This window comes from Bubalus kerabau, chromosome 10 (genome assembly GCF_029407905.1).
Source record: "Bubalus kerabau isolate K-KA32 ecotype Philippines breed swamp buffalo chromosome 10, PCC_UOA_SB_1v2, whole genome shotgun sequence".
NCBI lineage: Eukaryota > Metazoa > Chordata > Mammalia > Artiodactyla > Bovidae > Bubalus > Bubalus kerabau.
Window position 1 is genome coordinate 12890046 of NC_073633.1, and position 24318 is coordinate 12914363.

Here is a 24318-nt window from a genome sequence, read left to right on the forward strand (position 1 = left end):
GATATCCCTCCAGTATTCAAAAATTAGGTGAATCAACGAAGAAATCTCTCACATCATTGCTGAGGAAGTGGGGTTCCTGTGCAGCTGGTGTCTTGCTTCCATCTTACTGCTCAGTGTACATCAAAGAATCAGCTCACGTTCGGGTTGAAAATCCACTCATTAATCAGTTGCAACCATACTTAGGCCACTCAGACAAGAGCTCAGAGAAAAGTCAACAAAAGTATTTTGTGAGAATCAGTTGACTATAGGGAATTTATGGTAAAGAGTATTTTACATTCTAGTATTATTTGGAAACTCTGTGCTACACATCTTTTTAGAAAGTTGGCATTTTTTTTCCTTAAAGGACCAGATGGTAAATATTTTAGATCCTACAGTCTCAGTTGCCTCTGCCCATCTCAGGTCAGCTCTTATGGTAGGAAAGCAGCCATAGGTGATGTGTAAGTGAGTGGTCAAGACTTTGCTATAATATTATATCTACAAAACCAGATGATTGACTGGCCCCGGGCCTTACTTTTCTTTTGTCTGCTCTCCATCAGTAGAAGGTGTGATAAAGGTAGCTATGGATATGTATGCATTTTTCAGCCAGTTGTTAAGTCTTTACCCACACACGTAGATCATCATCCCATCCAGTCCATAGTCCTCATTCTAAAGTGTTCCCCAGTGGCTCCTCGTGGTCTAAAAAGCAACCATCAGGCATCTTTCTGGAGCAAACAAAGTCCTCTGTGCGCCTGCACACTCCCCACCACTTTCACTGCACTTTGTTCCAGCCACACCAGGCTCTACTAGTTCCCTAAACACACCAGCTTTTTCACATGTGTGGGCATCGCTCCTACGCGCCCCCCCACCTACTCTTCCTTCCACCTGGGGACTCTTGCTTGCCTGACCCAGGTCAGGCTTCCCCCTGTGCTGTTTGCCTGGCCACCCTCTCCCCCTCTCTCTTACTGAGTGCATTTAGCTCTTCTGAAAACCCCCTGGAGGAAGGAAATGGCCACCCACTCTGCCAGTCTATCCTGTAGATTGGCAGGCTACAGTCCATGGGGTCACAAAGAGCTGGACACAACTGAGCAACTAACGGTTTGGCTTCCCTTTTCACACTAGACCCTGCTCATCGAGGGCAGCTCATGTCCCAGCATCCTGCCTCCCTGTCTCCTGCTGATGCTACTGAACTCATGCAATGCATTCTTTGTTGATAATTTTATTTCTAATGAACTAATTTGGCTGCATCAGGTCATGGTTGCAGCGCGTGGGATCTCTGTTGTCCCATGCAGGCGCTTTCACTGTGGCGCACAGCCTCTGGTGCGAGGCTTCAGTGGTGGCAGCATCCGGGCTTAGTTGCTCCACAGCGTGTGGGAACTCAGGTCCCTGACCAGGGCTGGAACCTGTATTCCCTGCGTCACAAGGTGAATTCTTAACCACTGGACCTCCAGGGATGTCCTTCAGTCGTAACTTCTGATCAGTGGAGCTTGTCAAGGATCTTATGTTTTTAAGAGTCACAGTAAGATGTATCATGTATTGAAGACTTTGTATCCCTTACTCTGCTGGCATTTTTCATACATTAACTCCTATAATCCTCACTGCAACTCCATGAGGGTAGATATAATGACCCCCATTTTACAGATGAGGAAACTGAGGCCTGGAATGGTTGCATGTAGATGCTATATGACAGAACCAGAATGCACATCTTAGAGTAGTTACCAGTAAGGTTATAAAATAAATACAAGTGTATATTACGGGCAGTTACACAAGAGAAGGGTTTCCCTCATAGCCCAGTTGGTAAAAGAACCGCCTGCAATGCAGGAGACCTGGGTTCGATTCCTGGGTCAGGAAGATCCTCTGGGGAAGAAATGGCAACCCACTCCAGTATTCTTGCCTGGAGAATCCCATGGACAGAGGAGCCTGGCAGGCTACAGTCCATGGGGTTGCAAGAGTTGGACACGACTTAGCAACTAAATCACCACCACCACCATACAAGAGAAAGGCTACTCTTACTGGGTAAGCTGGGGGACAGCTTCATGGAGGAGGTGTTGACTGAGGTGGGATATTATTCATCCTTGGGGAGAAGAAGCCCATCCAGGAGCAGAAAGATAACCAGAGGCAGGAGAAGCAGGAATGGTGTGCCTTGGCCCTGCCCTCTTGTGTGGTGTAGACCAGAGGAGATGCGGCTGAGAGTCAGGCTGGGGCTCAGCCTCTCAGCTCCCCGCCTCTTTTGCCTGTCTATACCTTCCTCTGACAGTCTGTACCCTCCCCCAGGCATATCAGAGTCTCGGGACATCCTGGTGGGTGTTTAGATCAAAGTAAATCACGTCATGTGCTCCATGCCGTAATCCAACTGCCACGTACTGATGAAATCAAGTTTATATGTGCATTTGATGTGCCATGAAAGTAAGCTACATCAGGGCATTTTGGGGGCCCATGTAGAATAAGAAGGTAAGGTAGCAAAGTGTCCACAGAGGAGCCTGGAACTTCTTGAGAAAAGCTGGAACCTGGTATGTCCGCTGCTTGTGAAGGTTATTGAAGCACCAGGACCAGGTACTCGTTCAGTTCAGTTCAGTTCAGTCGCTCAGTTGTGTCCTACTCTCTGTGACCCCATGAATCCCAGCACGCCAGACCTCCCTGTCCATCACCATATCCCGGAGTTCACTCAAACTCACATCCGTCGAGTCCGTGATGCCATCCAGCCATCTCATCCTCTGTCATCCCCTTCTCCTCCTGCCCCCAATCCCTCCCAGCATCAGAGTCTTTTCCAATAAGTCAACTCTTTGCATGAGGTGGCCAAAGTACTGGAGTTTCAGCTTTAGCATCAGTCCTTCCAAAGAACACCCAGGACTGATCTCCTTTAGAATGGACTGGTTGGATCTCCTTGCAGTCTAAGGGACTCTCAAGAGTCTTCTCCAACACCACGGTTCAAAAGCATCAATTCTTCGGCGCTCAGCTTTCTTCAGAGTCCAACTCTCACATCCATACCTAACCACTGGAAAAACCATAGCCTTGACTAGACAGACCTTTGTTGGCAAAGCAATGTCTCTGCTTTTCAATATGCTATCTAGGTTGGTCATAACTCTTCTTCCAAGGAGTAAGCATCTTTTAATTTCATGGCTGCAGCCACCATCTGCAGTGATTTTGGAGCCCAGAAAAATAAAAGTCTGATACTGTTTCCACTGTTTCCTCATCTATTTACCATGAAGTGATGGGACCAGATGCCATGATCTTCATTTTCTGAATGTTGAGCTTTAGGCCAACTTTTTCACTCTCCTCTTTCACTTTCATCAAGAGGCGTTTTAGTTCCTCTTCACTTTCTGCCATAAGAGTGGTGTCATCTGCATATCTGAGGTTATTAATATTTCTGCCAGCAATCTTGATTCCAGCTTGTGCTTCTTCCAGCCCAGAGTTTCTCATGATGTACTCTGCATAGAAGTTAAATAAGCAGGGTGACAATATACAGCCTTGACGTACTCCTTTTCCTATTTGGAACCAGTCTCTTGTTCCATGTCCAGTTCGAACTGTTGCTTCCTGACCTGCATATAGGTTTCTCAAGAGGCAGGTCAGGTGGTCTGGTATTCCCATCTCTTTCAGAATTTTCCACAGTTTATTGTGACCCACACAGTCAAAGGCTTTGGCATAGTCAATAAAGCAGAAATAGATGTTTTTCTGGAACTCTCTTGCTTTTTCAATGATCCCGCGGATGTTGGCAATTTGATCTCTGGTTCCTCTGCCTTTTCTAAAACCAGCTTGAACATCTGGAAGTTCACTGTTCACATATTGCTGAAGTCTGGCTTGGAGAATTTTGTGCATTACTTTACTAGCGTGTGAGATGAGTGCAATTGTGCATTAATTTGAGCATTCTTTGGCATTGCCTTTCCTTGGGATTGGAATGAAAACTGACCTTTTCCAGTCCTGTGGCCACTGCTGAGTTTTCCAAAGTTGCTGGCATATTGAGTGTAGCATTTTCACAGCATCATCTTTCAGGATTTGAAATAGCTCAGCTGGAATTCCATCACCTCCACTAGCTTTGTTTGTAGTGATGCTTTCTAAGGCCCACTTGACTTCACATTCCAGGATGTCTGGCTCTAGGTCAGTGATCACACCATCGTGATTATCTTAGTCGTGAAGACCTTTTTTGTCCAGTTCTTCTGTGTACTCTTTCCACCTCTTCTTAATATCTTCTGCTTTTGTTAGGTCCATACCATTTCTGTCCTTTATCGAGCCCATGTTTGCATGAAACGTTCCCTTGGTATCTCTAATTTTCTTGAAGAGATCTCTAGTCTTTCCCATTCTGTTGTTTTCCTCTATTTCTTTGCATTGATCGCTGAGGAAGGCTTTCTTATCTCTCCTTACTATTCTTTGGAACTCTGCATTCAGATGCTTATATCTTTCCATTTCTCCTTTGCTTTTCGCTTCTCTTCTTTTCACAGCTATTTGTAAGGCCTCCCCAGACAGCCATTTTGCTTTTTTGCATTTCTTTTCCATAGGGATGGTCTTGATCCCTGTCTCCTGTACAGTGTCACGAACCTCAGTCCATAGTTAATCAGGCACTCTGTCTATCAGATCTAGTCCCTTAAATCTATTTCTCACTTCCACTGTATAGTCATAAGGGATTTGATTTAGGTCATACCTGAATGGTCTAGTGGTTTTCCCTACTTTCTTCAGTTTAAGTCTGAATTTGGTACTCGTTAGGTGTGCGGTAATGTCCTTTGAGTGTTGTCAGATCTAAGCGGTGCTTCAGAATTCATCTTCCCATCATATTTGGACATATGCAGCCATTCGAAGCTTAATACCCCAACCACAGTGTCTCCAAGTCCTTTGCCTAAAAGATCATTTGTTTCAACTACAGTCAGAGCAGAGTTTTGCCTCTGAGGATTTTATTCCAGCTTGTGGATCTTCACAGATATGATGTCTTTTAAATAATTTCTAAAAAGAAAATTCCAGTAAGTATGCTATCTTCCAGTACCATTGCTAGAAAAAGGAGCAAGAAAGAGGAAGCTTTTTTCCATTATAATGGTAAATGGCATGTTTTCTATTATACTTGCTCTGCCCCATTTTGGAGAAATCTGACTACTGCAGAAATCTGACTCGGGTTTGCTGAAGGCTGAGTTTCTGGTTGTGGTTTCAGAGCCTGGCTCCAGGGCACTGAAGAAAGCATCTTCTTCATCTTCACATCCGCCCCTTCTTCAGTTTAGAATCACAGTGGAACTAACGTGCATACATGCTCAGTCGCGTACAACTCTTTGCGACTCCATGGACTGTAGGCCACCAGGCTCCTCTGTTCATGGAATTTTCCAGGCAAGAATACTGCAGTGGATCACCATTTCCTCCTCCAGGGGATCTCCTGACCCAGGGATCGAACCCGCATCTCCTGACTGGGGAGGCAGAGTCTTTAGACCACTGCACCACCTGTGAAGCCCATCACGGTGTAAGGAGTAGGGTAAATAATACTTTTCCTTATTAGTCAAGAAAGGTGATTGTGAGCAGAGAACTGAAGAGGTATGACACGTACTCAGGGGCAAGAGGGGAGGAAATGAACAACCCATCTCAGCCCAGCGCCATTTATGCCATGGGTGCTGGTTGAATTGCTGTATCCTGAGCATGAATGAGAACTACAAGACAATGCAGAGAGACCAGAGGTGCAGCCTGCTCTCAGGCGCCTTTGAGTCTAGGAGAGATTGGTCAGCAGGTTTCAGAGCATGACAGCTATCAAAGTGAATTTAAGGGCCTAAGCACACAGCATTGACTCTGGAGTTACACACGGAGAGGAAGGCAGGTTGAGGACAGGCAGGGGATAATCCATATGGAACACAGGACCACGGATGTCCCTACAGGAAGAGTGTTACAGCCACCCACTAGCATGAGTGAACAGCTGCCCCTGTGAGCACTCATGCTAAATGGTGAGGAAGGTGGTCAGGTTAGGTTAATGCAGTGGTTCTGAGTCTTGGCTGCATGTTGGAATGGCACCCCACTCCAGTACTCTTGCCTGGAAGATCCCATGGATGGAGGAGCCTGGTAGGCTGCAGTCCATGGGGTCGCTAAGAGTCGGACACGACTGAGCGACTTCACTTTCACTTTTCCCTTTCATGCATTGGAGATGGAAATGGCAACCCACTCCAGTGTTCTTGCCTGGAGAAGCCCAGGGACGGCAGAGCCTGGTGGGCTGCCGTCTATGGGGTCGCACAGAGTCGGACACGACTGAAGTGACTTAGCAGTAGCAGCAGCAGCAGTGCGGTTTGACCAGAGGACTGTGGAAAAGTCAGCGAACAGAAGGATGGCCTGTGTGTAATTCACACAGGGGAGGCCAGGCCACCTTGGAACTTTCCTCTTCAGAGGAGATCAGCCCTCACCGTGGTCGCGGCTCTTCCTCTGGGCCTGAGAACCGTGGCGCCCGTGCTTGGGGCCGTGCTGCTGCGGACGCAGCGCCTTCCTGCCGGCTGACCGGAGGCGGGGTGGGGTGGACCTGGGCCGGTCCCTGTATGCGCTGCCCTGTCTTACCTTTGGATAAATCAGTGAGCACTCAGGGGGAGTTGTTTGAGCGGTTGTTCCAGAGTTGTTTTCTGGCGGGCATTAAAATAGAACATCTTTACAAAACCTAACCAGGACTCGTGGGGGCTTCAGGGTTCAAGGATTTGCTCATGACTGAGGGCGTCAGGCGCAGAGCAGGACAGAGGCTGGAGGGGACCGGGGTGTCCAGGCCCGTGAGGGGCCTCTCCACTCATCAGCTTCCCTTGCAGCTGGAGAGTAAACTGATAGGGGAAAAAAGACCTTTCAAAATGTGGGTTTGAGACAATATTGACTGCTATTTGTGAACTTATAAAGAGTCGTGTTTGTTGATCAGTCATATCTGACTGTTTCTGATCCCCATGGACTATAGCCCACCAAGCTCCTTTGTCCATGGGGATTCTTCAGGCAAGAATACTGGAGTGGTGCCAGGCCCTCCTCCAGGGGATCTCCCCAACCCAGGGATCAAACCCAGGTCTCCTGCATTGCAGACAGATTCTTTAGCATCTGAGCCAATACGAAAGCCCACAAAGAATTTCAGTTCAGTTCAGTTCAGTTGCTCAGTCATGTCCGACTCTTTGCGACCCCATGGACTGCAGCACGCCAGGCCTCCCTGTCCATCACCAACTCTGGAGTTCACTCAAAGTCAGGTCCATTGAGTCAGTGATACCATCCAACCATCTCATCCTCTGTCATCCCCTTCTCCTCCTGCCCTCAATCTTTCCCAGCATCAGGTCTTTTCCAATGAGTCAGTTCTTCACATCAGGTGGCCAAAGTATTGGAGTTTCAGCTTCAGCATCAGTCCTTCCAATAAAAATTCAGGATTGATTTCCTTTAGGATGGACTGGTTTGATCTCCTTGCAGTCCAAGGGACTCTCAAGAGTCTTCTCCAACACCACAGTTCAAAAGCACAAAGAAGAGGGGGTGTTGAAATTTAGTTTCCTGAGACAACACAATATTTTTCCCAAAAAGGGAACGGAAAAAAGGAAAGGAAAACCACTGGTCTGGGTTTGTTCAGAACGAATCTCATCCTTCTGCAGCTGAAGGTGAGCCAGAGTCCTGATGCACTCTCTGGGGTGAGGTCTGCATTCCTCCTGGTTCAGGGGTACAGAGAGAGGGCGTCACCCCTCATGGAGGGCGCCGTGAAGCAGGGCTGTGGCTTCTGTGGCTGATGTAATCTCTGGCCCAGAGCATACTTTCCAGCTAGTCTGGCTGGCAGTACCCTGACCTTTAATTCTGGAAATACCACTTGTAGCCTGGAGAAGTTTGCACTTCGCTAAGGCTGTAACGACACTGAGTCGCAGACATAGGTGAGTCATCTGCGTGTCTTCTCATCCGTGCGTCTTCTCATCCGTGCGCTGGCTCCCATGGTGTCTTCTCGTCTGTGTGTCTTCTCATCCGTGCGCTGGCTCCCATGGTGTCTTCTCATCCGTGCGCTGGCTCCCATGGTGTCTTCTCATCCGTGCGTCTTCTGATCCGTGCACTGGCTCCCATGGTGTCTTCTCATCCGTGCGCTGGCTCCCATGGTGTCTTCTCATCCGTGCGTCTTCTCATCCGTGCGCTGGCTCCCATGGCTGTCCCACTAGAACGCGACTGTCACCTCCAACCCATCGGCAGGAGCCAGTGGAGATGGCCTGGCCTTTGTGACCAGTCTCCCCCCAGGGGAGGATAGGGTTCCTCCAGTGTGAAGATAATTTGATTCCCAAGAGAACTCGACCTTCAGCATCCCATTTTCAGTAGCAGCATTTAGAGAAGCAAGTGCAACTTCAGCATGGTCTTTCAGATCCAACTCTCTTCCTCCTCCAGGAGAACACTCCCTTTCTCCACAGTTCCTGAGCGGAAGCTAGTCCTTCTCTCCCAGTCCATCCTGCACCAGAAGATGAATCTGGGAAGATGCCAAATTCATCTTCCCAGGACACCACTCAGCTCATTCATTTCTACCTTAAAATTTTCCACTGGCTCTCTGTTGCCTATAAGATCTACCAAGGTGACATAAGTTCCAGAACTTGGCCCCTGTCACTCCTGTGACACACTCTCCCCCTGGAGCCTACACTCTAGAAAGTTCAGCTTTTTGGCACCTTCCTTCACTCTGGTTCCAAAGTCTCAGTTACGTATTACGAGGCAGAGATAGAAATCCAGTTGTTCTGCTGCATAGCCCCTTCAGAATGACCTCTGGACTGTGAGGGCCATGGCTGTACTTCCTGGTGCATCACACAGGCCTTGTCCAGGCTCTCTTCTCCTCCACTTGTCACCCCAAGCAGCTTTCAGCTTCTTCTCCATGTTGACTGCCCCTTCCCTGAAGGGCCTTATGCAGTGCAAGGTAGGTGGTGGACACATTCACATTAAATTGTTGTGGTTGTTGCAACGTGGGTCCAATTCTCTGCACGGCGGGGAGGGGTGGGGCAAGAGGGGGCAGGGACTATAGCCCACCAGGCTCCTCTGTCCATGGGATTTTCCAGGCAAAAATACTGGAGTGGTTTCCCTTTCCTTCTCCAAGAGATCTTCCTAGATCAGGGATTGAACCCGTGTCTCCTGCATTGACAGATTCATTACCACTGAGCCACCAGAGAAACCCTCAGATTAAATTAGGTTATCTGAATTTATTCATACTTAAGTTATCAGCATTATATCTTACAAGTTAATCACTGGAAAGGGACTTGATGAGCTACCCAGAAGAAAAAAGGCACCCTCTGTTCTAGTTTTATTAAGTCAAATAGACAATACTCAGATATAGGAAAACAGAGAAATAAAGGAGCATGGATAGACTTCATCTTAAAGATGCATGGAAAAGAAAAGATGCATGGAAGAGTTGCTTTGACCAAAGAATTATCCATATTTTCTGCCAAATGAGGTATTGTGGGGGTGAGATAGAAAGGAAAGCAAAGGGACTTCCATGGTGGTCCTGTGGTAGAGAATCCGCCTGCCAATGCAAGGGCCCATCCCTGGTCCGGGAAGATTCCACACGCCCCAGGGCAGCTAAGCCTGAGCGCTGCAACTGCGGAGCCCACACTCCGCAGCAAGAGAAGCCGCCACGAAGAGAAGCTCGCGCGCTGCAGGAAGGGTAGTGCCCACTCAGTGCGACTAGGGAAAGCCCACGCCCAGCACCGAAAACCTAAATACATAAATAATTTTTAAAAGAGGAAAGAAAGCAAAGAAACGGCTCCAAATGAGTGGCTATTATCTTGGGCTACTGACCTAAGCAAACTTTGGTATGATTTATGTCAGAGAATGGTTTGCCCATGCTCTCTTATAGGAGTTCTATGGTGTCTTGTCTTATCTTCAGATCTTTAAGGCTTTTGAGTTTATTTTTGTACATTGTGTGAGGATGGTTCTAACTGCGTTGATTTACATGCACTGTCCAACTTTCCCAACACCACTTGCTGAAGAGATTGTCTTTTTCCCATTTTATATTCTTACCGTCGTTGTTGAAGATCAATTGGCTGTAAATGTGTAGGTTTATTTCTGGGCTCTATTCTGTTTCACTGATCCATATGTCTGTCTTGGTATCATTAACACTGTTTTGATTACTGTAGCTTTGTAATATTGTCTGAAGTCTGGTAGAGTTATGCTTCTTGCTTTGTTTTTTCCCTTAAGGATTGCTTTGGAAGTTCTGGATCTTTTATTTATTTTGGGATTATTTGTTCTAGTTCTGTGAAGAATGTCATGGGTATTTTGATAGAGATCACATTAAATTTGTAGATTGATTTGGGTAGAATTGCCATTTTAACAATATTAAACAATACCTTTAACAATATCTTCCAATCCAAGATCATGGGATATCTTAACATTTTTGAATCATCTTCAGTTTCCTTTATTAGTGTTTTATAGTTCTCAGCATACGTCGTGCACCTCCTTGGTCAGTTTAGTCCTGGGTATTTTTTTTTTTTGGTGCTATTTTAAAAGGTATTATTTGTCTACATTTCTTTTCTGATATGTCATTGTTAGTGTAAAGAAATGCAACTGATTGTGCATGCTGAGCTTGTATCCTGCTACTTTGCTGAATCCACTTATTAGCTGTAGTAGTTTTTGTCTGGAGTCCTCACGATTTTCTAGGTATGGTACCATCTCATCTGCATGTAGAGAAAGTTCTTCCTCTTCCTTGAAGCAGTCGCTTGTAATACTTCGTATCATCATGGGAGTCACTACCATAAAATGGAATGCCATAGCCGCTAGTCATAATGGAAGATAGCAGTAAAACAGATCAGAGCAGGAAAAACCCCACGGGGTTAGCAAATCTGGACACTACAGCTGTTGGTTGAAAGTTTGGAGACTGGGACCTGCCTGAGGCTTTCTTCTTGATAAACCCAGAAGGCTTGGAAAAGCATTAGAGGACAGATGAATTGAATAGGAGAGTCCAGGCTGTTTAGCATCAAGTTTTGAAATGCCCCAAACTTGAATTTTAACCCCTCAGCATCACACCATTTGTGAAATGCCATCTTGACACTCAAACCAGCTTCCTAAAACTATCTGTTTTGTTTTCTGTCGTATTCCCAGTGTCTAGAACATTGCCTGACACATAGTACACGCTCATCAAACACGGAATGAGTAAATTCACTTTGACAGCCCTTGATTTTCGTCCCCTATTAGTAAATCCCTTGAGAGCAGGTCCTAAACATCTTTGTCTCACAGAACCAATAAATGATTCTTCAGCTGAAGTTAGAAGAAGGGGTATCCATTAGAGATGCCCTTTTTTCCCTCCCAGGGGTGACTTTTCACAAAATGTAAGCAAAGATTCTGATGAACAGCATTTTCAGAACCTCGGGACACAGTGATAAAGCTGTTTCACCGTTCTGTCCTCTCCTTATTGCTTATTTTTCCTTTTGTGCTGTCCCCGCCTCTGGGTAGCTTCCAAAGGGCCTGATTTATTAAGCAAGGGGCCTGCTGGTGGCTTCTATCTTTTGCTAATCACAGTGCCAGCAAAGCCTGGGTGTCATTAAGCAGTTTAATGACTCTGTCGAGTGCTGGAGTAACAGGAGTGGGGAAAATGTTAGGTTGCTGCAGTTCCCTCCCTCTCCTGACAAAATCCACCAGTCATCTGAGTTCACACAACAGAATATTTAGCAAAAGTGCCATCAGTCATGGACAGTTCCTTGAGAGCAAGAGCTTTAAGCACAATGACATTTTTTTCTGGGGTGATTTATCTGTAAGTTTCTCTTTGTCCCTAGCAGTGAGGGGCAGAGGCTAGAGAAATGACGGCATGAAAGCGAAAAACGCACGTGTGCTGCTTATGTGTCTGCCTTAAAGGAAACGATTTCCGTAAACTAAGATCAGCCCTGGCATAGTGAGCGGCACTGCAGCCAGATTCTCAGGGAACAGGATACCTCTCTGCAAGAGCAGTCAGAGGGATCCAGCCTTATCTGGGCATCCACTATTTGCCAGGCCAGTGGTTCTCAAAGTAGGGCCACTGACTCAGCAGCCTCAGCCTCACAGAACTTGCATTTCAAGCAAGTTCTGGGGCCCTGACCTCGACCTACTGACATCATGGGGGTGGGCACAGCTGTGTGGTTTCCCAGCCTTCTGTGGGATTGCAACGTAACAGACCAGCCTGAGAGCTAGTGGGCCAGGCCTTTTGTACACGTTATCTCGTTTGATCCTCTTAGATCCTAAAAGGTAGGCATTGGTCCCATTTACCCATTAGGGAAACTGAGACTCCGTGAAGCTCATTAGTTTACACAGCTGTGAGTGGAGATTTTTAAAAAAATCTGTCGGCGAGCCTATGATTTTTCCACTTGAATCAGTGTTTCTCAAACTGTAGTTATAATCAGTTCACTTAGAGATGACACGTTAGAATGCAGATTCTGTTCAGCGTGAGCCTGAGAGCAGAGTTCACAAGCTCCTGGGTGTTCCCATCTGCTGGTGCACAGAGCGTGCTGAAGAGGGCGGCCTCAGGAACTGCTGTGCGGCCCCCACGCTTGCAGCCCTGGCTCACCGGGGAAGTTGTTAGAGATCCAGTTCTGGGAGGAAGTCTGAGAATCACTATCCTATTTCCATATTAGAAAACCCACTGTTGTCCAGGTATGCAGCAAGGTGGTGCTTACATTGTAGGTATTTGATAGCAATTAAAGGAGAAACTGGACAAGGGGAAAAAGACAAGCCATCTAAACCTGAACGGTGGCTTGCATTAAGTGTTTCCCCAAGAGATAACCATACAGAAATGATTATCACTGGGCTACGTAATGAGAGTCCTTCTCTGTGTAAAGGTTCCTGCATGTTGAATGCAGGGCCAGGGGATACTAGGACTGAAGTAAAAGAAATTTTGACCAAGGGATACCAGTGATATCTGAACATGCTAGATCAGACATTGCACAGAAGGGTGTTTAAATTTTCCCAAGAAAATTACTTTCCAGAACTGGAGATATTTATTTCTACATTTGTCTTGAATATAACAAATGACCTGAAAAAAAAAGCAGCTTGAGATCTTTCTTTTTAATCTTCTGTAATCTCAAATATTTGTATGTATTTTCATTGATATCAAGCCAATGCATGTAGCTTTGATATAAGTAGCATTTTCAATTACCATCAAGATAAAAGAGGAGAGAGAAGGTCATGTTGAGTCTGTTATCCTCATGAAATTACCTGCAGTGAGGAGATCTGACACCGGGCGTCAAGGTTGGCATCCAGGCAACTTCTCTGTCTTGGTGCCGTAGCATCTGGAGAAACCAGACTCAGTGCATGAAAACAATGGCACCAACTCGGCCCTGACTTTGGGAGCTTATGTAAAGGTAACCATTGAGGCCGGGGATCCAGCATGTGGCATGAATTTTCTTTCAGTGTTTTCGGGTTCATTGTTTGGTATTTGTTTTGCTGTTTGGGAAGTTTGAGAAGTGTATCTTCAAGTGGTTGTGTTTTTTTTTTTTTTAATAGAGCAGACAGAAAGGATATTTGATCTCTACATCAGATATTCATACCTTCCAAGGGAAAACTCATCAAAGTATTTTCAGTAAAGAAAGATGATCAAAGCAGTTCTGTATTATACCACTTACTCTGTCACTTTGGCTGCATGTGAATGAGGGAGGGTCTTGAATGACTCAGTTCCCATAGTCAGGTCTCTCATCCAGCATTCAACCTCCACGATTACTGCAGTCTTGTCAAGTACATCAAAGCATTCGGTTTCGTCATGAAGTCACTGATCGAGAATGTTCACTCACAGACTGCTTACACTGAGGATTTAAGAGAATAGTACTTTTCTTCATTTTAACCAGGTCTGTACAGTTTTTCATAATATTTGGGTTAGGGGAAGATGCAGAAAACAAGCAAATAATGTAAAGCCTGAGATTGCTGTGCTGCTGCTGCTGCTAAGTCACGTCAGTCATGTCCAACTCTGTGCAACCCCATAGACGGGAGCCCACCAGGCTCCTCCATCCATGGGATTCTCCAGGCAAGAGTACTGGAGTGGGGTGCCATCGCCTTCTCCAAGCCTGAGGTTGAAAACTGATCAAAGCCAACACTCTTCTGTATGATCAAGAAATCTTTCAAAGTCACTCATCGTTCCTTTATAAATGAATGTCTAGTAGCTGCCGGGTTGATAACTGCATAGATTATGACAGGAAACACAGCAGTGAATCAGAGGGGCAGCAAGTTCCGGGATGAGGTGCACCCAGGAGTGTGACTGCTCGACATCCCACCAGTTCTTCTGCTGTCACAGATTTAGCGCCGTTGGAGCACATTTACTGGGAAAATTCCTTATCAGTACACTACCATGCAAAGAAATAGAGGAAAACAATAGAATGGGGAAGACTAGAGGCCTCTTCGAGACAATTAGAGCTATCAAGGGAATATTTCATGCAAAGATGGGCACAATAAAGGACAGAAATGGTAGGGACCTAACAGAAGCAGAAGGTATTAAGAAGAGGTGGCAAGAATACACAAAAGAACTGTACAAAAAATATCTTCACGACCCAGATAATCAAGATGGTGTGATCACTCACCTAGAGCCAGACATCCTGGAGTGCGAGGTCAAACGGATCTTAGGAAGCATCATTGTGAACAAAGCTAGTGGAGGTGATGGCTGAGCTATTTCAAATCCTCAAAGATGATGCTGTGAAAGTGCTGCACTCAATATGCCAGCAAATTTGGAAAACTCAGCAGTGGCCACAGGACTGGAAAAGGTCAGTTTTCATTCTAATCCCAAAGAAGGACAATACCAAAGAATGCTCAATTGCACAATTGTACTCATCTCACACGCTAGCAAAATAATGCTCAAAATCCTCCAAGCTAGGCTTCAACAGTACGTGAACCGAGAACTTCCAGATGTTCAAGCTGGATTTAGAAAAGGCAGAGGAACCAGAGATCAAATTGCCAACATCCATTGGATCATAGAAAAGGCAAGAGAATTCCAGAAAAATATCTACTTCTGCTTTATTGACTATGCCAAAGCCTTTGATTGTGGATCAAAACAAACTGTGGAGAATTCTTAAAGAGACGGAAATAGCAGACCACCTTACCTGCCTCCTGAGAAACCTGTATGCAGGTCAAGAAGCAACAGTTAGAACCAGACATGGGACAACAGACTGGTTCAAAATTGGGAAAGGGATACATCAAGGCTGTATATAGTCACTGTGCTTATTTAACTTATATGCAGAGTACATCATGAGAAATGCTGGCTGGAAGAAGCGCAAGCTGGAATCAAGATTGCTGGGAGAAATATCAATAACCTCAGATATCCAGATGACACCACCCTTATGGCAAAAAGTGAAGAGCAACTAAAGAGCCTCTTGATGAAAGTGAAAGAGAAGAGTGGAAAACCTGGCTTAAAACATTCAAAAAATGAAGATCATGGCATCTGGTCCCGTAACTTCATGGCAAATAGATGGAGAAACAATGGAAACATTGAGAGATTTTATTTTCTTGGGCTCCAAAATCACTGCAGACAGTGACTGCAGCCGTGAAATTAAGATATTTGCTCCTTGGAAGTAAAGCTATGACAAATCTAGACAGCATATTAAAAAGCAGAGACATTACTGACAAAGGTCCGTCTAGTCAAAGCTATGGTTTTTCCAGTAGTCACGTATGGATGTGAGAGTTGGACCATAAAGAAAGTTGAGCGCTGAAGAATTGATACTTTTTAATGGTGGTGTTGGAGAAGACTCTTGAGAGTCTCTTGGACTGCAAGGCAATCCAACAGGTCCATCCTAAAGGAGATCAGCTGAATACTCATTGGAAGGACTGATGCTGAAGCTGAAGCTCTAATACTGTGGCCACCTGATGTGAAGAACTGACTCATTGGAAAAGACCCTGGTGCTGGGAAAGATTGAAGGCAGGAAGAGAAAGGGTGGACAGAGGATGAGATGGTTGGATGGCATCACTGACTCAGACATGAGTTTGAGCAAGCTCTGGGAGTTGGTTATGGACAGGGAAGCCACGCCACGCTGCAGTCCATGGGGTTGCAAAGAGTGGGACACAACTGAGCAACTGAACTGAACCGTACCGTGAAGCACTTTAGAGACATCAGTATTAAGTATAATCAACAAAAACCAGTATGATGGGCAAATCATTAGCAGTGTTTTCACCACAAGCTTTAAGGTAAAGAACCTGAGTAATCTCCCTGTTGTGTGCACGGATATTTAGTGTACTTCCACACGAAGTTCCTGTGTTAGCAGTCAGTACTAGGGTGCTCAAGTATACAAGGGTAATCAAGTGAGACACTGCTCCTGCTATAAGTGGGACTTGTAGTTGCGAAGGATGACAGACAGTGAAATAAGCACAGAGTTATGAACTGTATAAAATGCAAAAAAGGCAAAGCCCATTGAGAACATGTGAAACTAGAACCTAACCTCATGAGGGACAGGGATGGGCAGGAAATACCTGGGAAGGCTTCCCTGAGAAACCACCCTCAGCTCAGATTTGGAGGACAGATGGGCAAAAGGAAGAGAGTGGACTGGGAAGCTTCCAGGCTTGTATATCTGTGGTAGCAAAGAGCATGGGAAAATCAGAGAGATGGGGATGGCAGTGCAGACCACAAACTGGGAGCCCAGGGCAGAGTGGCAGGGCTCAAGGGTACCTCTGGGGAACTGCAGGGCCAGGCCACACTGCAGCCTCTCATAGCCGGGTCATCACATGGGGCTGACCCCAAGACCAGGTGGGAAGTGTGAGTTTTAAGCAGGAAAGTGGCAGGATTCGATGTACAATTTTGCAGGATCCTGATTGAAAAGTTGAAAATGGATTAAGTTGGGAAGATTATTGCTGAGGTCAGAGTTCAGATGAGAACTGATGGTAGCCTGTACTTTTTCAATGGAGAGAAGTGGGTAATCCCAGAAAGGTTTAGAAATGAGATTTTACAAGATTTGATGATGGACTAGATGTGAGGATGAGAGAAAATGAAGCATCAAGGATGACCGCCCCCGCTACACACACACACCCAGCTCACATACCGGGAAATCTGGTGGTTTTAACTACAATCCTTGTATAACTCTGTCATTCCATGGTGACAAAAGCAGATTAGACATTTCTACCCAAGGTCTGTTCACACTCTCCCAAGGTGATTCCGAAACGCATGCTGAAGGAGGTATCTAGTATTTCTTTGCTTAGTAGCTTGTTATTGTACTCATCCTGGCCTTGATTCATTTTAACTGCTAAAAAGTCTTGTGATTGTTCATTTTTAAAAAAAGTTATTTCAGAGTTTTTCTCCTAGAAGAGACATCAGGATTTAGGTTCATTTATAACTCCATGATGCACAAAATCAATCAATAAAATTATTAAAATCAGTGTATTAAATGGTTACCTAGGTAAATCTTATGCTTCTAAGATTGGCAGCTGCTGTCTACAATTCCATAGCTATGGTTTGAAGTGGAATATCCTTTTCATGCCCAGGTTCATGGCAGAGTCCCCAGGACGGGGACATGTCACTCACCTCGCTCAGTTTCAGGCTGTTCTCAATTTTCTTCATCTTATTTATTTTCACTGATTTTGAAATTGTTTCGGACTTCCAATTTTTAGCTATCAATCCATAAATCCATATAATTTTCTCAATATTTTGTTATGAAATTCTTCAAACACAGAAGAGAAAAATTTTAAGTAAATACATATACATACCACCTAGGTTCTGTAATTAACACTTTGCTCAATCATCTGTCTATCTATATATCTATCAGTCCATCTATCCCTCCCTCGATTCATCCATCAGTCCATCTTGTTCTTTGATAGATTTCAAATTAAGTTGCAGACATCAGGACATTTCACCCATTGGTAGTTTGGCATGCATATTATTAATTTGAATTTAATATGTGGTTGAGAGTTTTTTCATTTCTTAGTAAAGGTTACATATGGTGAAATGTACAAACCCTAAGTATAACAGTCCTTGTATTTTGACAAATGCATGTGCCTCTGTAACACAGACCCCATCAAGATTTCAAACCTGCCCACCCCAGACATTCCCTTACGCCCGCTTCCCAGTTATCCCTGCCTCTGCTCCCTTCCTTCCCACCCCCGGAGGTAACATTGTTCTGACTTCTGTGACCATAGATTAGTTTTGCTTGTTCCAGAGCTTCCTGAAGCATCTCTTCTTTTGTGTTGGCTTCTTTCATTCATTATCAATGTTTTGAGATTCATTTATCTTGTACGTGGGCTTCCCAGGTGGCTCAATGGTAAAGAATCCACCTGCCACCTGCCATTCAGGAACCACAGGATATACAGGATCAGTCCCTGGGTGGGTCGGGAAGATCCCCTGGAGAAGGAAATGACAACCTGCTCCAGTATTCTGGCCTGGGAAATTCCATGGACAGAAGCCTGGCGGGCTACAGTCCAGGGGGTCACAAAGAGTCAGACACGTGACTCAGCATGCGTGTATGTTGTATGTATCAGTATTTTTTTTCCTTTTTATTTCTACCACAGTTTATTTCTCTTGTTGATAGACTTGTGAGCTGCTTTCCATTTGGATTCCTTTGAACATTCTTAGGCAAGTCTTTTTGTGAATATATGCTCTCATTTATCTTGGGTAGATAACTCAGGAGTGGAACTGAACACCGAGGAGCTGGGTCACAGGGTCGGCATACATTTAATGTTATAAGAAATGCCAGACCTTTTTCATAGTGACTGTACAACTTTATACACCCTCTAGTGTGTAAGAGTGGCAGTTGTTGCACATACTTGGCAGAATTTCTTTTTAGTTTTAAGCATTCTGGTGGATGTGCAGAGAAAGTATCTTTTTACAGTTTTATTTATTTGGATACTTATGTACTTGGCTGCGTTGGGTCTGAGTTGTGGCACACAGGCTCCAGAGCGTGCAGCTCAGTAACTGCTGGGTGCAGGCTCTCTAGGTGAGTCATGCGGGCTTCAGTCGGCTGAGCTGCCCTGCAGCATTTGGAATCTTAGTTCCCTGACTGGGGATCAAACTTGCATCCCCTGCATTGCAAGGTGGATTCCTAACCACTGGACCACCAGGGAAGTCCTGAGAATATCACTGTTAAACGGTTATTCTTTAAGAGGAAAACAATCAAATGACCTTGACATGCATGCACACACATCTAGAACCTGCAGTGTTTTTAAGAGCCAAGCATAATCCAGCGTCTGTACACAGCATTTAGCACAAGGACAGCAACACTTGCGGGAACCTATTGTATGTTAGGTAACTAAAACATTGGAATTATGAAATGTTTTCCCCCAAAATAGGCTGTAAGCCTCCAAGACCTTGCTATTAAAAAGAAATTCCAGTTCTGAGCTCTGGCAGGCGTGGCACCGGCCAGGCCAGCAGTATTCATATTGCAGCACCTTCGTGCTGAAGCCTGTGGGACACAGGATGTCAGAATTCTTAGTCATTTATAGATGCACTTCCATTGCAAGAGGGGGAACAAAACACCACACTCTGGAGAGATTGGCTGTTGTGTGGCCTTTAAATTAGGATTCTTGGCTTCGCTTTAGCGTGCGCGTGACAAAGCCTATCCATAGCAGAGTCATGTCTTCTCCAGAGTTACAAAGGGAATTATATTCAAACAGATGCCCTTCACCGAACCAGAGCACTGTGTCCTCAGACCCAGTTTAACAAGCCTGAGCCCCAGGCTGCCCTTCTGGGGCCTAACCATAGAGAGCAACTCGTGACAAAGAGGAAGTGGCTTTAGATCTAGAGAGAGCCGGGTTTGGAATTGAGATCTGCCAAGCGCTGGCTGCGTGGTTCAGGGAAGTCCCTCGACTTCTCCATCTGTCAGAAGGAATGACGACCCTCCCTCCCTTGCACGGACATTGTAATGACCAGGTTGCCGGTGTCGAACTGCTAGCCCTGTGCAAACATGGAAGAGAAGGCTGCCATAGTCACAGGAGGGGTGGCCCCTCCTCTATTCCTGCCCACAGTCCGCAGGCCCACGAGCCTCATCTGACTGCCCACCAGTGAATGCCCAGCCACACAGCCGCTCACTTTCTGTGCGTTTCCTGTGTGCTCAGTCACTTTAGTCACGTCAGACCCTTTGCAACCCCCTGGACTGTAGCCGGCCAGGCTCCTCTGTCCATGAGATTTCCCAGACAAGATTACTGGAGTAGGTTGTCATTTCCTCCTCCAGGGGATCTTCGAGACCCAGGGATCGAACCCACGTCTCCTGCATTGCAGGTGGATTCACTACCACTGAGCCACCAGGGAGGCCCGTTTTCTCAGTGAGTGACTGAGAATTACAAGGAAATAATTGTAGTGGAAGCATTCATACCAAGTTATAAATGATGGATGGGTTTAGCCTTCCAAGAAAATTGTAATTCTGTAAGATTTTTTTCATTCAAGTGAACCTTTGGTTGTAAAAGGAGGTGTCTGGGAGAGGCACATGGATTGTGAGTCAGAAGCTTCAGTAAAAACCTAGCCCTGCTGAGGTGTGGGAGGCCAGCTGCTGCCAGGCACAGTTCTGACCACAGAGGACTGTGAAGCGAGTCATGGCCTGACACGGCACTCAGAAGCTCTGCTCATGAAGCCAGTGATGGTCGGCTGGTTGAGGAGGGTTTCCAGTCTCTGCTGTCCGTAACGTGGAGCCCATCATCCTAAAGGCAGGGCTGGTCTGGGCCTCGCTTGGACCTTGGGCTTCCTCGAGTTCCATTAGACTGAATACAAAGCCTGTGTTGCCCTCCTGGGAGGTCCACAGTCCAGTCAGTGGGCTTGGGGAGCTCAGTGAAAGACAAGAAAGGGTTTTTGGTGTGTGATCTGGGGAGCCATGGGACTTTGGTCCTTAAGGAAAGGTGGATTGTGATTCAGAGAGAAAACTTTCATTTAACGATGACTTGCTTTTGAGCGAAAAAGTTGACTGAGAAAAAGCTGTACTCATTTGGTATATCAAAAATTGATATTGCACTCAGTAGCTTTGAGCAAATGGTCTTCATTTGTAAAGAAAAAACAAAACAGGGTCTTCTCTGGTGGTCCAGTGGCTAAGACTCTGCACTCCTAATGCAGAGGGCCTGGGGTTCTATTCCTGGTTGGGGAATTAGATCCCACATGCTCTGACTAAAACCCAATGAAGCCAAATAAAATGTAATAAGAACCAGAAAAAAACAGAAGAAATAAAAAGATCCCATAATTGTGGGATAAATGAGTCAGAGCCCTTTGGTCACCTGTAAGACCAAGATCTCACACAGGCTGGCCATGAAACTGTTTCTGTAATTACATGGAATGAACTGTGCAGAACAGTTCATACAAAACCTCCTATATTTAACACTTCAGTTTTATGTGATTATTTTTCAATGGGTCAATCAAGCTGGAACATTTTACCTGTATCTGATATATTAATATAAGGGACTTCTGGCTGTTACAGCTGACGTTGCTAAACCACACTATCTTCCTTCATAAACAGTCCTACACACTCATCTGTCTTGCTCTTCAGGTTAGCTTACTCCATTCATTCAGTGCCTACAAACGTATGGTGGTTTTGGAAACCGGAAATAGGTGGATTTAGCAGCAAAGCAGCCTGGTTATAATTATGACAGCTAGATGTGCCCAGAATCAATGTCTGAGTTATCAACATGAGAAATGCAGAACCCCCCAAAGAAAGCATATTTATTATTTCTACTGTTAATGACTTCACTCAGCGTTTGACAGATATTTACCAAGCAGCAGCATAAAAAATTGATACTGAAAAAGTATTCAGCCAAACTGAATCTAAAGTTAAGACCTTGTGAAGAAACGTTTAGTAAATTGACTCTGTCTATAATTGATGTGTGTTTGAAGAGCTTTTTTGAAAGGTTTTTTTGAATTCTAGGCTTAAATTCGGACTGCTTTTATATTACAGGAAAAATGTACAATATGTCTGAAATAAAAACAGGGTACATATGATACCCTGATAAAAATGTTTAATCTTGTTTTAAATTTTTTTTGTCTTTCTGCATTTCTGTAGACTGTCAAAAATGAGAACAGCTGACTGGAGATCTAGATATCTTGCTTAGCAAGAGCATCCCTCGGCTGTCTTCCTGTTCTCAGACGCAGGCGTTTTACAAGTGTCTGGATGTAATAGAGAATTTGTAGTGTTATCACCTGTGTACATCTTTCATCTGTTCATATTATCTGTGCAATGTCTTCCTTTCTTGAACTCGTCAGAGTTTTTAATGAAATTGGTTGGAAATGTAACTAATACCATATTTTAAATCTCTTTTTCTTGCTTTTACCAAACTTCTGAACAACTTTAGATTCTCAAGATTCATCGTGATTCAGGAGACAATTCTCAGACAGGTGAGAATACTGCAATTTCACTCTTACACGGTTGGGTGGGATTTGTGGGCTCAAGTCTATGAATCAGTCTGAAGAAGCCTGGATTGGCAGTTTCACCACCCTGGAAACTTGAATTGCCGATACCTCAGTGCTGATAACGAAAGGTTTGAGAGCCAGGTTAAAAGCAGGATCCCTTAAAAGGCTTTGAATCTTCATGCATGGCAACCTTTTCCCCTGAACACCTTCCCCGTCCTGGCTTCTTTTGCTGCCTGGAGACCATGGGGAGCAGATAAACTCCCAGCACAGCGCGGTCCGGAGGCCCAGAGAGGTCGCTGTCGTCACACCGCGGTCAGGCTCCCCTTCTCTGCAGCTGCCAGTGAAACATGAACAGGCCCTCCCGGGACCAGGGGCGGCGAGCCACCATTCCAGCTGCCCACACCCGCACGTCATCCGTTGAGCAAGGCTCACTGACTCCTGGTTTCCTCTCCCATGAAAAGAGGGGGCTGAACTAATGACCTCTACATCGGAAAGGTCTGGAATTTTTTGATCATTAGAGGGAAAAATCAGCTGCCACCAACAATGTACAACTCTCATTCCTGTACAGACAGCACCTTCTCCCTGCGGCTGGGGGCTTCCCAGCCACTTAGGCGTACTTAAGTAGCACATAGTGGGCCCTGGCCTACTTTAGTTCAGCTCAGTTCAGTCGCTCAGTCGTGTCCGACTCTTTGCGACCCCATGAATCGCAGCACGCCAGGCCTCCCTGTCCATCACCAACTCCCAGAGTTTACCCAAACTCACGTCCATTGAGTCGGTAATGCCATCCAGCCATCTCATCCTCTGTCGTCCCCTTCTCCTCCTGCCCCCAATCCCTCCCAGCATCAGAGGCTTTTCCAATGAGTCAACCCTTCGCATGAGGTGGCCAAAGTACTGGAGTTTCAGCTTTAGCATCATTCCTTCCAAAGAACACCCAGGGCTGATCTCCTTCAGAATGGACTGGTTGGATCTCCTTGCAGTCCAAGGGACTCTCAAGAGTCTTCTCCAACACCACAGTTCAAAAGCATCAATTCTTCGGCGCTCAGCCTTCTTCACAGTCCAACTCTAACATCCATACATGACCACAGGAAAAACCATAGCCTTGACTAGACGGACCTTTGTTGGCAGAGTACTGTCTCTGCTTTTGAATATGCTCTCTAGGTTGGTCATAACTTTTCTTCCAAGGAGTAAGCATCTTTTAATTTCATGGCTGCAGTCACCATCTGCAGTAATTTTGGAGCCCAAAAAAATAAAGTCTGACATTATTTCCACTGTTTCCCCATCTATTTGCCATGAAGTGATGGGACCAGATGCCATGATCTTCGTTTTCTGAATGTTGAGCTTTAAGCCAACTTTTTCACTCTCTACTTTCACTTTCATCAAGAGGCTTTTCAGTTCCTCTTCACTTTCTGCCATTCCTTTCCTCCGTTGTGGAGTGGACCGTGTTTTCACCTACTCAGCAAGATTTCATCTGATCTGACCTTCAGTTCTTCATTTGTCAAATGCATTAACTGTTTGGTATCTTTCTCCTCTTCCCTCCACACTTTGTTTCTTTCACAGATGGTTTAGTTTATTTCCTTAACCTAGTGAGAGTATTGTTTTAACTAACCTACCAGCTAAAACTGTTACAAGCATTTTCATGTCCTTTATGATGCCCAGTATTGCCTTACATATGATACACACTCAACAGATACAGAACACTGATGATAAACTGGAACCATCCCGTCTTGGAAGCAGAAGTTCTGCCACTTATTAGCTCTTTGACCTTGAGCTACCCACACAATTTCTCCAAGTTTAAATTTCCTCATCAGTAAAATGGAGATTGTACTTTGTTGTAATGATTATATATTTACTATCGTTAAATAAATAGCAAAGCACAATGTCTGATGCATAGTAAGTACTCAGTATACGCTAGCTGGTTTTTGTTTTTTCTTTGAATTGATGACACTGTATCCTTTTTTGCCATTGAGTATGGCTGTTTGAATCTCTCATCCTTTGTTTCTCTGTCTTTTTTAAATTCAAATTCCACAACATCTGTTGATAGAAGGAATAAATGAATTCTTTGATTTAAATGGCCTTTATTGAAGAAATAATTTCTGCAAACCCTTGATCTTTTCTGTTGTTAAAGATTTTCTTAAGTTTAGCTGAAATGAAGTCTGAAAGAATAAGCATTTCCCATCTTTGAATAATTCTAA

At 45.1% G+C, this 24318-nt stretch overlaps 1 protein-coding gene across 4 annotated transcripts in view; it reads left to right on the top strand.

Moving 5' to 3' along the window:
- The window catches only part of PDE8B (phosphodiesterase 8B), a 257110-nt gene that overhangs the window by 207138 nt on the left and 25654 nt on the right, over window positions 1-24318 (top strand). For all 4 annotated transcript variants that reach the window (XM_055536616.1, XM_055536617.1, XM_055536614.1 and 1 more), the window contains exon 11: window positions 22069-22111. In XM_055536616.1, coding sequence (XP_055392591.1) covers window positions 22069-22111 — 43 coding nt within the window. The remainder of the gene's footprint in view (window positions 1-22068; window positions 22112-24318) is intronic.